Source organism: Aspergillus pseudoviridinutans (genome assembly GCF_018340605.1).
Source record: "Aspergillus pseudoviridinutans IFM 55266 DNA, scaffold_2, whole genome shotgun sequence".
NCBI classification, from domain to species: domain Eukaryota; kingdom Fungi; phylum Ascomycota; class Eurotiomycetes; order Eurotiales; family Aspergillaceae; genus Aspergillus; species Aspergillus pseudoviridinutans.
In genome coordinates this window covers 1,997,737-2,011,459 of record NW_025091282.1, presented here as the reverse complement: position 1 = coordinate 2,011,459, position 13,723 = coordinate 1,997,737, and the positions used below count along the sequence as shown (strand labels likewise).

Genomic DNA, 13,723 nt, shown 5'->3' with positions numbered 1-13,723 from the left:
GTGGTTTGATGCTACCTTAGGTCCCTAGTGGCCTGGGTTGCTTTGTGGATGCTGATCCTGGAGACCAGGACACGAACGACATTGGACTTACGACATGGATCTCATCATGCGGGCTTGTTCCACGGTGGTCGGCACTCTGCAGCCGATGCGTAGTCGTCCGGGGCGGTATCCGTGATGCTGTGGAATGTCAAGTTACCAGTGGTAGTGCAGGTATTACGTACCTTGTAAAGTCGAACTCGCTTGGTCCTTACAAAATGATGTCAGTTCAGTATGGCCTAGCAGTTAGATCACGTTTATTTCTTCTGAAAAGGTCTCTGCCTCCTTCTCCTCCTTCCACGGTCGCCCTTTTGTTCCTACCTATACTTCAGCCTTTCTGATCATCAGGAAGGTTCACGTTGTTGGTTTGCAGATTTGATCATACTCTGTCATTCTGTGATGGTAAGACCGATGCTAACTGCGCTAGCAAGATAGAGAGGGAAATCGTACCCTTGGTAGGAAAGACGAGGGAGACGAGTTAAGCCCTTCTGCCTTTGGAGTGAACAGTGTCCGTTCTCATCTGAGCCAACATGGCGTCCGAATTTGAGAAGCCGCGCGAGTCCCCTTCTTTGCACACCGTTACACAAGTAGAGCTGGGGGACTGCGGATCCTCGAGCACTGTCTGTCAATCACGATATCAAAGATGGGCAGGGAGCATCAAGAACTTAGAAATCCGCGGGATTGAGCCTGTTCCACCAGAGGATCGTCAGAAGCCCACCACATCAGACTCGTTTCACATGTTGTTGATATGGTTCAGCATGGGAATGGCAGTAAGTCACATGGTTGTCGGTTCAATAGGAACACTGGTCATGAATCTGAACTTCACGGACGCTGCCCTCTGCGCCGTATTTGGAAACCTGGCTGGGGGTTTGGCAGTCGGTTATATGAGTACCTGGGGTCCTAGGAGTGGGAATCGCACACTTGTATGGACTTTCCCGATCAGTTCGTTTTTCTTTAAATCCTATCCGGGTTTATATCATCCAACTTGCTTGACTTGAGCATGAGCCCGGCTCACGAATTGATTCTATAGGTCATGACCAGATATTTCATGGGTTACTACCCCAACAAAGTGTGCTGTTTGCTGAACGTGTTGACCAACCTCGGGTATGCAATGATCAATGCCATGGTAGGGGGTCAGATCCTGTCTAAGCTCTCTGGAGGATCTGTATCCGTCATTGTTGGAATAATCATTGTCGCCCTTGGAAGTGGGATCATGGCGACGTTTGGTATGCGCATATTCCATATATATGAGAGGTATTACCCCTTGCGCACAGTGCTGAAGCAAAATAGCAAAGTGCAAGGCTGACTCAAGGACATAGATTCGCTTGGCTCCCTCAATTGCTCACATTCTCCATATTGGCGGGATCAGCAATACCACAGTTTGACCTCCATACAAAGTCCGTCGGGTCGCCCGATGAGATAAACGCAAAGCGCTTAGGGTTTTTCTCACTCTGCATGTCGTCAGCTCTCTCGTGGGCGCCCTCCGCTGCAGACTTTTATGTGTATTACCCATCCACGGTCAGGCCGTGGAAGACTTGGGCGGTGACCACTATTGGAGGGTGCGGAGCGATGATGATCAGTCTTCTCCTGGGAGTTGGCCTGGGAACCGGTGTTGCCAGCAGTGCCAGGTGGCAGGCACTCTATGACGGAACTCCGGGAAGCTTGTTGATGGCTGGCTATGACAGACTCGGAGTGTTTGGCAAGATTTGCGCGTTCATTAATGTGCTGACGGTGGTTTCCAACAATGGCCCAGGATCATATTCGATGGCAATGAACTTTCAAATGCTCGGAGACTTCTGGTCGAAAATTCCGCGTCCTATCTTCACCATTGCAAGTACGGTGAGTTATACAGCATGTGCCATCGGAGGAAGGAATTTCCTGTATCAGATCTTCAAGAATTTCCTCCCTCTGATTGGATACTGGATCGTCATCTGGTTCACCATCGCTGTCGAGGAAGATGTGCTCTTCAACCGGTGTCGAGGATACGATTGGACTATATGGAATGACTGGCGGAAACTCCCAGTGGGTGTTGCTGCTGGGGTCTCCTTCCTGATCGGATGGGCAGGAGCCATCGTGGGTATGGTAAGTGATAGGACCCATCTCTGTTTCTCTCAAAGCCGCCTGCAACAGACCATATTTGCTGACAGCTCGGGCGCCAAACAGGATCAAGTTTACTACACTGGGCCTGTTGCGACTGCGACCACAGGAGGTTGTGATCTTGGCATCTGGCTCGGCCTGGGGTTCACGGCTATATCTTTTCCTGCTCTGAGACTGTTGGAGCTTCAGATGCTTGGTCGTTGATGCGGTAGACAACTTGGTCTCCACAAGTCAACTGGATAGACGTCGAACGTTGTATCTATCAAGATTGGATCCGACGCAGAGGTGTCCCATCCTAGTCCTGTACAAACATGTTAGTCTCAGTTCCGCTGGTAGCATAGAAGTTGTGTCGAAAGATATTAGATGGATGGGCAAGGAATACATTGTAAAAGTCGAGATTGAACAATTTCACGTTGTGATTTCCTTGTGTGCTTCAAAGTACAGAAGTCCGCGACGTCGTAGAGTATTACACCACAGAAGCCACTCGTCTGGTTCTAAACGGAACACGAGCATATATCGGCCGCAGCTTCCATTTCTATGCTTCAAGGATGAAACAGTGGAGGGGATCCTTATCAATAAACCGAGGATCGTGGTGAAGTGCGGGGGAAGAGATCAAGAAGAGCTGAAGAGTGAAGGGTGTCCTAAGTTAGGCTGGTGAGAAGTCATCTGATTTCTTCTCCCATTTAAGAATCTGACATGCAGAACACCCTAGCTGGCTTTGGACTATGTCCTCGATCACATTAGAGTCCAGAGTAAATGTAGTAGTGGTTATCATTATTATTGATCTATGTCCGTCCTAGTCGCCGTCGATCGCAATCACCTCCGCTTCCGGAGAGCTCTCGAACTGTCGTAGGGCGGCCCGGGGCGGGCGGTATGTACATCTGCCTGTTCTCTGTATCCAGGGCTGATTGGAACAGTTTTGGTCAAGGAGCTGGCTGGCTCAGGAGCTGCCTAGACCACTAGCTAGTCTACTCCTTACACTAACCACATTCACCAAGCCAACCCCGCTCCTGTTAGTTTTAGCTCCCTTAGCTCTTAGCCTACCTGAAGTTACTGGGCTCCAATCATGAACTATCTTCATGATCTCTCGTGTCAATAATGACAAGTGGAAGAGATGAAGAGCATCATGGAGCAACTTGCAGCAGGGGTGAAGACTGGCCCATTGGCAATTATCACCACTGATGTATCACACGTCTCCTTTGGCTGGCTGGCCCCCTATATCCTAGCTGGCCTTGCAGCATATCCAGTGCTATGCTCTTTTCTCCGTTTCCGCAAGATGCGATGGCTCCATCGCAAGTACAATTTCCCAACCCGCGAGTCTCTTGCTCGCATGACCGATGACGAAGCGTGGGAAATTCAAAGGGTCATCCTGCAGCAGGAGTTTCCTTTCTTTTACGTCAAAGCGCTACAATTTGCGCTTTTCAGGGTTAGCCACTCACTCGTTCTTCATTGATGCACTTGTTACGGGCAGTTCTTCTAAGATACTAAACAGACGTACGGCATCCCCACTATATCGGGCCTCCTGACAGCAACGAGCCAATTCTCGAACCCGGAGACATCTCTCAAGCGCTACACCGACACCAGCGCCCTAATCCAGGAATTCATGGGACATCGCCCCTCCTCAGAGCGCGCCCGCGTTGCCCTCGCGCGCACCCGCTTCCTGCACTCTGGGTACCGCGCCGCGAGCAAAATCAAAGAAGACGACATGCTGTACACGCTCGGCCTCTTCGCCATCCAGCCCGTCCGGTTCATCGAGAAGTTCGAATGGCGCACGTTGAGCGACATGGAGAAATGCGCCATCGGTACCTTCTGGAAGAGCATCGGAGACGGAATGGACATCAGCTACGAGAACCTCCCGTCAAGCAAGACGGGGTTCCGCGACGGCCTCCACTGGCTGGAGGAGATCATGGCCTGGAGCGATGACTACGAAGTCCGAAGCATGTTTCCGGACATGAAGAACCGCGAGACGGCCGACCAGACCACCGCTGTGCTGGTGTACATGATTCCCGGCCCGTTGCAGCATATCGGGCTGAAATTCGTCTCGTTCATGATGGACGATCGCCTACGGAAAGCCATGCTGTAAGCATATCCATCTTTATCTCATCCGCCTTTCTCACCCCAGAAACCCAACAAAACTAACTCGCCACGCTAAAACAAGGTATGACCCTCCCCCACCCGCCTACGCCAACGTATTCTCCTTTCTCCTCCGCGCCCGCCGCTTCGTCATGCGCTACCTCGCACTCCCCCGTCCGTACTTCCTGCGCTACGAACCCTACAAAGACAACCCAGACGAGCACAACCGCGTCTTCATCACCCAGTGGGACGCAGCCCCCTACTACGTCAAGCCAACCTTCTGGAACCGCTGGGGCCCAACCGCCTGGCTCACCTGGGCTCTGGGAAAGCCGCTTCCTGGCGACATGGGCGATAAGTACTACCCGCAGGGTTACTACACTGCCGACGTGGGGCCAAAATACTTCGAAGGGAAGGGCCGACAGACCATGGAGAAGATCATGGAAGAGCTCAAAATCTCGAGGACGGGGAAGTGTCCGTTCATTTGAGATTTGACCGGTCCTGTAGTTGGCCTGTTTGCGTCACGTCCGTCGTGTGCTCGAAAGGGATGGCGCCATGTGCTTTCTAAATGTGCCAATATACCCACTCTCTGCGGCTAGCCGATTGTCCTGGAAAGATGTCGTACAATTTTTTTTATGAATTGATGTCGCTCTGCTAACGGTGACACAAACTGGTCTTCCGATAGAAGGGGAGCAGTAGTGGACACGAATGATTTTTGGACGAAAATTTTTATCATATTGCCAGAAACAGATTTCGGTTTGGTCTTCATACAATTTACTCAAGTTATTTCTATTCTGCCCCGGTAGACCATTGACTAACGATTGCAGACAATGTTTTTGAACTTTGTACTATTTGAGTCCAATACTTTCAGAGGCCCTGGCGGCCATAAGAAATTAAGAACAGGAAGATTAAAAAACGCTCGAGCAAGATATTCCAGTATGGCAGCAGCAGCCTGTGAGCGAGGCCAAGGCCAGAGAGAAAGTAGACTTATGTATCAGGGGTATTACTGTGAACAGATCTTAATTCACGTCGTTGAAAGGCTAGAGAGAAATAATTTACTCCTCAGCCTCAAGAGGCTCCTCCTCGCCGCTGCGGAGAGTCAGCATACGTACCCTGCAAAAGATTTGGGAAAACTTACTATTCCTCCTCACCCTCCGAGATGGAGGCGTCCTGGTACTGCTGGTATTCGGAGACCAGATCGTTCATGTTGCTCTCAGCCTCAGTGAACTCCATCTCGTCCATACCCTCACCAGTGTACCAGTGCAAGAAAGCCTTGCGACGGAACATAGCAGTGAACTGATCACCGACACGCTTGAACAGCTCCTGGATGGAGGTGGAGTTACCAATGAAGGTGGAGGACATCTTGAGGCCACGGGGGGGAATGGAGCAGAGAGCGGTCTGGATGTTGTTGGGAATCCACTCAACGAAGTAGCTCTGGTTCTTGGACTGGATGTTGCGCATCTGGTCCTCGACCTCCTTCATGGAAACCTTACCACGGCTGAATCATGGTCAGTAAAGAGATCCTGCATAATGTTCGTGGGTCTAGCAACATACAAAATGGCAGAGCAGGTGAGGTAACGTCCGTTGCGGAAGTCAGAAGCAGCCATCATGTTCTTGGGGTCGAACATCTGCTGGGTCAACTCAGGAACGGAGACGGCACGGAAAGAGTGAGCACCACGGCTAGTCAGAGGAGCGAAGCCGACCATGAAGAAGTGCAGACGAGGGAAGGGAACCATGTTGACGGCCAGCTTGCGCAGATCAGAGTTGAGCTGACCAGGGAAACGAAGGCAAGTGGTGACGCCGGACATGACGGCGGAGACCAGGTGGTTCAGGTCACCATAGGAGGGGTTGGAGAGCTTAAGGGTGCGCATGCAAATGTCGTACAGAGCCTGTGAACCAGTCAGTCTCCGCGCTGTTTTCTGGATAATCAATCCACCCATACCTCGTTGTCGATACAGAAGGTCTCGTCGGAGTGCTCAACGAGCTGGTGAACGGAGAGGGTAGCGTTGTAAGGCTCAACAACGGTGTCGGAAACCTTGGGGGAGGGAACAACAGAGAAGGTTGCCATCATTCGGTCGGGGAACTCCTCACGGATCTTGGAGATCAGAAGGGTACCCATACCAGCACCGGTACCACCACCGAGAGAGTGGGTGACCTGGAAGCCCTGGAGGCAGTCACAGCCTTCGGCCTCGCGACGGACGACATCGATAACTTGGTCGACCAGCTCGGCACCCTCGGTGTAGTGACCCTTGGCCCAGTTGTTACCAGCACCAGACTGGCCGAAGACGAAGTTGTCGGGACGGAAGAGCTCGCCGAAAGGACCGGCACGGACAGCGTCCATGGTACCGGGCTCGAGATCGACCAGAACGGCACGAGGAACATACTTGTCACCGTTGGCCTAGTAGTGAGTCAGAGCGTGAGATGTTGCCGAAGTAATGTAGAGTCGAGAGTTTCATCCACGCACCTCGTTGAAATAGACGTTCATGCGCTCCAGCTGKAGATCGGAGGAGCCATTGTAGCTATTATCCCGGATCAGACACGCGTCCTCTTCCTGCTTGCCTTTCGTGATTCCCCCGCTTTCTCAATTGGGAGGATAAAGGTCGAACTTACTGGCCAGAGCCGTCAAGGCCGTGCTCACCAGAGATGGTCTGCCTGTAAATCTGTTAGCTGATACCCATGACAGCGAAGCTAAATCCATGGAGGATAGCCTGCTAAGATGACAGGTCCTAATCTCCCATCATCCAAGCATTGGCGTCGAGACATACCAGAAAGCAGCACCAATTTGGTTACCCTATCACCAAGAGTCGAATTTAGTCTCCGCTCAATGCAAACGCCATCCMTACGCATCTCCCATAACAGTCCCTCACCACAATGGGCAGTACTTACACACTGACCGGTCTGGAGGTGAACCTGTAGAATGAAAAAGAAAAAGTTAGCTGATCCGCATTCTTGAGGAACAAGTGGGGTTCTTCTATCTAGGGAGAAACCAAATCGACGCGTCTCCTGACGGGAACAGGGGGGGTTAGGCACAACATACAATTTCACGCATTGTGGATGATTTGCTGGCGGAGAGTTACTGTAGAAAGGTGGGATTGGTAAAAAGGAGATGGAATAGGAAAGTTCAAAGTGGACAAGAGAATAAGAGACCGTCGAAGAAATGGGGTCGGAGAGGAAGAATGGAGAAAGGGAAAAGGGAGTTGGGTTGAAGTTTAGCGGTGAGGAGAGAAGGAGTTGTTCGTTGTGCGGGCTGGTCTCTCAGGGATCAACAGACAACAAGTCAACATTTGCTTTTGGTAAGGTAAATAAATCAGGGGGAGCTACGGTCAAACGTGGTCTAGCGCGGTTTCTATCACGGGACACCAGTCAGCAGCCGTTCCGCACTGGAACGAACCACAGTTGAGACAGCGACAACAACCGCGAACCATGAATTGGAGTCATTCCAACATGCTGGCAGTTAAACAAAGGGTGTCGATAAGTAAGAGAGGGTCTGTTTCAATACTAATTGTCAGTTCTAGCAACGTGAACCCCATTTAATCATCATGTCGTCATGTCTTCATGTCAGCATGGCCATTCCCGCCGTTTCTTTTGGCTTAGATGTACAGAGTACATAATCTGCTATAATACAGTACAATGGCCACCTTCAGCGCTTATTCAGTTGGCACGGATACAAGACCTAGGCGGATAAAGAGGTTTAAGAAGTGCCAATTCCCCAAGAAGCCACTACTTGGCAGTATTTTCCACCACATGGGAACTTTCCAGCCAGGTCCCAAATTCGTCCAACCGTTCCATTTCTTCCTCGTCTTCGGCCTCAAGACCTCGCTCCGCCATATCCTCAAGAGCTGCCCGCCTCTCATTGCTCTTTTTGAACTTCTGTTTCCCATCTGAAATGTAGGCTTCGACGCGTGTGCCGGCGAAAAAGCGACCATCCATGACCTAGAAACTGGTTAGAGAATAGAGCTTTGCGATGGTTATGATGTAGCAATAAAATGAGCCGACATAACATACTCTAACACATTGTCTGGCGGCTTCAGGGTCGGTGAAACGAACGCTGACCACTCCGTCGGGTTCTCTATCATACAAAACGACATTCGTAACCTCACCTAACTTGGAGCACTCCTCCCGAATGTCATCCTTGATGTCGAGGATCGCTGCTGGGTCCTCCTACAAAGGGTGAGTATCACTGCAATCCATAAGCGGCCTGAATGGGAATCATACATCGATCTCCTTCAGAGTAAACATGTGTTTGAGTATGACAACCTTCTCAAGCCTAGAGCTCGTGTCCGTCAAATTTGATGGCTCGTCGTCACTCCAATCAGCGAGTTTGCTAGCAACCGCGTCAGTCCAGAACTCGTCAAGTCCTGCGGGTTCCTTTAGACAGACCTATTTAGTTTCTGGGTCCTCTTGATGATCTTCTTCTTATCCCTCATGCTGGTCTTTGTCGGTGCCTCTTGTTGGCTCTTGAACGAGAAATCCGCAGCCTGGACCTTCATCGGTCCATGCGGGCCTGTCACCCCTAACCTAAAGTCTGACTCGTCCAGCATCTGTATGGCGAGGTTGACAGACTCCGGCCGGAAATACACGATCAAAGCCTCACCCTTGAACTTGCCATTTTCATCCATATACATCTTAATTCGGGGCCGGCCACTGTCAATCTCTTCGGCGATGACACCACACTTGGAGAAGACGTCACGGATCTCATCGAATTCGGCGTCAAGGGGAATAGATGTGACAAACACGGCGGTGTTCACTCGCTGTTTCTTCGGCTTTTGACCATTATTCTGCGATTTAAATATAGTCAGTCACTGTAGCTACAAGAATAGATTGCAAGGCCATATCGCTTGCTGCACTGACCTCATCCCCGCTGGCCTGCTGCTTCCGCTTCTTCCTCAATTGTTGCGCAGTGACTTGTTCATTTTCGTCCACCCCCTGAATCTTGTAGGCTTCTTGCTGCTGTTGGAGCAAGTCATCGTCGACCTGAATACCCAAGGGCGCGGAAATGTCGCGCCAACCACACAATCAGTTTCACGAACCGACCAAGACCCATGTAGCAACGGCGATCGCAGTGGATCTGCAATGAAACGCTGTGCTCCAGATACGATACTTGGCAAGTGGGAAAATACAGCGTGGGGGGGAGGGAACTCATAACAAGAGGGAGACAGAAAAGGTAAGAGTTCAACGATCGCAAGATACAAGGGGAATCGACCAGCTGCAGAGGAAGCGCGCACACACCGTCGGGATCCATCGTTTTAAAACCGTATCGTATTCAAATTCCTGTCCGTCTTCAGTCTCCAGGATAAACTTGTTGTCCAGCTTCGAGAAGGAAATCCTGGGGTCGCTGTCGAATTCAGACGGGTCCTGCGGGAAGTTGCCAAACGGCGCCGGTTTAGAAGCTTCTTCGCTCGGGCTTCGTGATGCCATCTGTGCGAGACTGTAGACCAGTACACGAGATATAAGAATACGGCAACTGGGGAGAAATCAAGAGATGTAGAGAACAGTATGTGCTCTGTGTTGGAGAATTGGAATGGTTTGCGGGGTGAGACCTAGCTCCAAGCTCCTAGAGGATTTCTAGGTGGTGACGACGGAAAGCTCCAATCGTGGCTTATGATTGGCCGCGAGCCACATCTGCCATCACCTTATCCCATGAGAACTGCAGCCCTTACGAAGGTTACGACTTAGGTATTTCATTGCTCCCGTCAATATGAACTGCTCACCGCTACAGGTTGAATGGTGGTTCTCCAGGGACAGTTTTGCAGCTAGTATGGATGACTAGAGGTAGATGCCGCCAATCCATGATTGACCCCCAGGCTGTTAAGAGACTACGTACATACAAAGGCCCGCTATGCCAGCAAAATAACATCTGGCGTCGATGCATGCTAAAGTGATTCTACGAGCCAGTTTTCTTACCCAGCCTCTTATGTGGAAAGACACACAAGGCTTGATGCATGAGTTTTTCAAAGCCTTCACACGAAGAAAATAGGATGTTCTGTGTAGCCAAGGGGGTCTTCCACGTGACAAAAAATACAACCAAAAAAAGAGATATATACAAACAGATCATGGTCACAGAATGAGGGCATGGTTATTAAGGACAGGGTATCATAGGATGTTAGAGAGTGTGACAGAGGGTTCAAGCCTTCGTTTCAATGGTGCCCTCGTGGCCCTCGGTAGGGGTGATTGTCCGCTTGGAGGAGGAAGCATCAAGGCCTTCAGCACCCTCAACGCCGGTGATCACATCGCGAGTGATTTCGACATAGTCATACTAGGAATCTTGTTAGCTCAACTGATTCAAGCCTCTGATCGTCTGGAGCACATACAGCAAACTCGCCGATCTCGGCATCGTCAATACCCAGAATTTCATCATCTTCGGCAGCGCGGAGGCTGAGACCAGGGATCAAGTTGATGAGGAAGAGAATAAGGCAGCTACCAAAGAACGAGTATGCAAAACCAGTAACAGAGTCGGCTAGCTGGTACCCGAGCTGGACCCAGTTGTGGTTAATCCATCCTCCAGGGATCTCAGTGAAGCCATCGAGGTGCGCAATGTAGTCACTGGCAGGTCGCATATCAGTCATATATCACTCTCTCCTTAGTTGTAATGAAACTTACGCGGCAAAGAAGGCAGTCAAGATGTTGCCAACAAGTCCTCCGATGCCGTGGACCGCAAAGATGTCCAAGGCGTCATCGATCTTAAGCCAATACTTGAGCTTGGTGGCGTAGTTGCAAGCGATAGCGCCGACAACACCGAAAATGAAAGCGGCCCATGGAGGCACGAAGCCAGATCCAGGAGTAATAGCGACCAAGCCAGCAATGACTCCTGAGCAGAAACCCACGGTAGACCATTTCCTCTCGAGTCGGTAATCCAGAAGACACCAAGTGACACCACCAACAGAGGCGGCGAGATTGGTCACAACGGCTGCCATGACAGCTCGCATGTTGGCGGCAAGGGCTGAGCCAGCGTTGAATCCAAACCATCCCACCCAGAGGAACACGGTGCCGATGACAACGTGGGTGACGTTGTGAGGGCGATAGTTGAGCTCATGTGTGCCATGACCACGGCGCTTTCCGAGCATCAAAGAGTAAGCCAATGCTGCTGACCCGGAGGCAATGTGCACAGGCGTGCCCCCTGCAAAGTCCAAACCGCCGAGCTTGAAGACCCAGCCGGAGGAATTCCATGTCCAGCAAGCGATAGGGTCATAGATGATCGTGGACCAGATGAAGGAGAAAACCATGCAGGGAAGCATACGGCCACGTTCGGCGGCGGCACCGACGGCGAGTGCTACACTTTCGAGTTGTCAGATGTCCTATCTTCGAGAACGACGGGAATGCTTGAAATTGGACTCACGTAATGCAAGCAAACATTCCCTGGTACACGGCGAAGAGCAGATCCGGCACCTTGCTGCTGCCAACCGAAGGCGCTGCCAGCACATCCTTGAATCCAAAGTTCGACAGATCACCAATGTACTTTCCAGCAGTATGGGAAAAGGCTAGTGAGTAGCCCCAGAAAAACCACTGGAAGGAAACGACACCGACAGACATTATCGAGAGCCATATCAGAGAGAGTGCCGACTTTCGACGGGCAAGACCAGAGTAGAAGAAGCTGAAGGCTGTTAGCAATGGACATGAACATGAGTCGTCATATGCTCGTACCCAACACCAGGAATCATAAGCAGGACTAATGCGGTTCCGGTGACAACCCATGCAATGTCACCGGACTGGAGGGACCGTCAGCTACCGTTCATTCCAGAACAACACACTACAATCGTGAGGTTGACAAACGCTGTAGTATATGTTCAAGTCCTCCGTCAAGGAGTCTCCACCCGTTGCTATGGTGCCATTGTAGGCGACCGGGTATTCCGCCATTGTGAAAAGTCACCTGCAGCACAGGACAGATTTGTAGATGGCGACGATTCGTTGGCTGTAGGTCACTGACCAAGGCCGGTTGCCGTGGTGCTAGATAACCAATGATAGAAATCCGAAGTCCCGAAATGCAACGAGGCAGGTACTGAGCAGGAATGGGCTGCAGAATCAAAGTGGAAGTCGTCGGTCACAGCTGAACACGAGGAAAGGGAAGGATTCGATGTCTGATAAAGGGAGAATTGTGACAGGGGGACGGTCAGACCCATAAATATGCGACGCTGATACAAGTCAAAAAGGCCGTGGACAATGGAGCCATGGCCATAGTTCCTGGAATCAAACGCAATGCTCCACTGTCGGGCGCTAGGGAAAGGTCTATGGCCTTGGCTCATCCGGCTGATAGTAGTCAAATTGAAGGATTGTGATAGTTATCAGGCATAATCTGGCCAAGTCCTCTACGGTCATGGGCGAGGCCGCGGATAAGCCCACGGACGATTAGTTTTCGTCTTATCATGAATAATTAAGATGACAATAATGACGATGTCCCACGAGCAGCTCTCTACATAAGCTCGTCTATCAAGGGAGATTTAACTCAGCCTGTCTTTCTGGGTCCAGCAGTATAACCATCAAAGTACTGGTGGACCCTTCTGGGGAAGCCTCAACGAGGATTTGCGGAGTGCGATGATAGGAGACCATATAGCGGATTAGACGATAACATCGAAACCGTGGTTCCCATTTCCCATTATCGTTGACAAAGTCTCGGAGAAATTGACGAGAATAGTGAGGATACCTATGTAGATACTGTAACTCGAGGTGATTGGGGAATGAGACGAGCATCGAGAGTGGTTGTAGATATGGATTTGTTTCGGGCCAATCAGCAGCCCTACGGCCAGTCCCCAGCCTGATACGAAGGCCTTGAGGTATTTCTTCTTAACTATCCTCCCCATACTTCAAAGGCAAGTACTGTGATATATGTCGGTTGCCAAGATGAATTCCTCTGCCTTGTATTTTTATGCAAACCGTGATCATTACTATACTGAGCGACGTTGACATTGCAACTGTCCTTCGCTACTATACCCGAGTTACTTTACGTATAGTTACAGAATCAGCGCACTTTTGACTCGTGTTCCGGGTTTAATAGGAAGGAGACACCGCTGGTACCGCAATTAGCCTACTATGTAGGTGGCTTTTCATAGTATCATGCCGACTGTCGCTAATATCAGAAACAGTAAAGTCTTAGTATTGACATGGGAGCAGGCACCCTTCTCGGCTTTGTACCCAGGTAGTGAGATCGCTTATCAGTTTCTTATCTTGCGCAAAACGACCAATCATCAGTCGCTTTAGCTTCCTTATCAGCCAGTTCCTCTGACCTCATGGGTACATCTCGGATTTGTCCTTTAGCATGTATCTATCTCTCCTGCCATCCGACAACTTCTCCTTAATATGTATGTGTAGACAAAKTACCTAGAATGAGAGCTCAACGACATCCGGTCGATCATGATTGGGTGATTTTCCAACGGTTTCGTCTTATTGCCTACATGGACCCAAACAGCAGATCACCTAAGTGCCTAAGGTAGGTACCTGCATTCAACCTCAGGCTGTCCTATTGAATAAGTAAGGTAACTGCTACCTATCTAGGTAGTCTTCAGTCTAGATAGATACCTACAGCTTA

General features: G+C 50.5%; 5 protein-coding genes across 5 annotated transcripts; 2 read left to right on the top strand and 3 right to left on the bottom strand.

Annotated features, from left to right (window-relative positions):
- Positions 1-566: 566 nt before the first annotated feature.
- Asppvi_002769 (uncharacterized protein) lies at positions 567-2,337 on the top strand (the record flags this gene model as incomplete). Its single annotated transcript, XM_043298749.1, has 4 exons — positions 567-959; positions 1,067-1,290; positions 1,356-2,118; positions 2,167-2,337. The coding sequence occupies 4 exons, from the start codon at positions 567-569 to the stop codon at positions 2,335-2,337; spliced, it is 1,551 nt and encodes a 516-aa protein (XP_043154684.1).
- Positions 2,338-3,247: 910 nt separating this feature from the next.
- Asppvi_002768 (uncharacterized protein) lies at positions 3,248-4,691 on the top strand (the record flags this gene model as incomplete). Its single annotated transcript, XM_043298748.1, has 3 exons — positions 3,248-3,559; positions 3,626-4,212; positions 4,292-4,691. The coding sequence occupies 3 exons, from the start codon at positions 3,248-3,250 to the stop codon at positions 4,689-4,691; spliced, it is 1,299 nt and encodes a 432-aa protein (XP_043154683.1).
- A 567-nt stretch (positions 4,692-5,258) lies between these two features.
- Positions 5,259-7,252, bottom strand: Asppvi_002767 (beta-tubulin; the record flags this gene model as incomplete). Its single annotated transcript, XM_043298747.1, has 9 exons — positions 5,259-5,292; positions 5,342-5,701; positions 5,758-6,092; positions 6,146-6,601; positions 6,668-6,722; positions 6,814-6,855; positions 6,969-6,994; positions 7,090-7,113; positions 7,241-7,252. 9 exons carry the CDS (start codon positions 7,250-7,252, stop codon positions 5,259-5,261), a joined length of 1,344 nt encoding a protein of 447 aa, XP_043154682.1.
- A 671-nt stretch (positions 7,253-7,923) lies between these two features.
- Asppvi_002766 (U2 snRNP complex subunit CUS2) lies at positions 7,924-9,621 on the bottom strand (the record flags this gene model as incomplete). Its single annotated transcript, XM_043298746.1, has 6 exons — positions 7,924-8,136; positions 8,209-8,364; positions 8,419-8,527; positions 8,584-8,981; positions 9,055-9,177; positions 9,433-9,621. The coding sequence occupies 6 exons, from the start codon at positions 9,619-9,621 to the stop codon at positions 7,924-7,926; spliced, it is 1,188 nt and encodes a 395-aa protein (XP_043154681.1).
- A 706-nt stretch (positions 9,622-10,327) lies between these two features.
- On the bottom strand, positions 10,328-12,057 carry Asppvi_002765 (ammonium permease MEP2; the record flags this gene model as incomplete). The annotated part of the gene is made up of 6 exons (XM_043298745.1): positions 10,328-10,459; positions 10,515-10,746; positions 10,804-11,478; positions 11,540-11,794; positions 11,845-11,909; positions 11,974-12,057. 6 exons carry the CDS (start codon positions 12,055-12,057, stop codon positions 10,328-10,330), a joined length of 1,443 nt encoding a protein of 480 aa, XP_043154680.1.
- Positions 12,058-13,723: the final 1,666 nt, after the last annotated feature.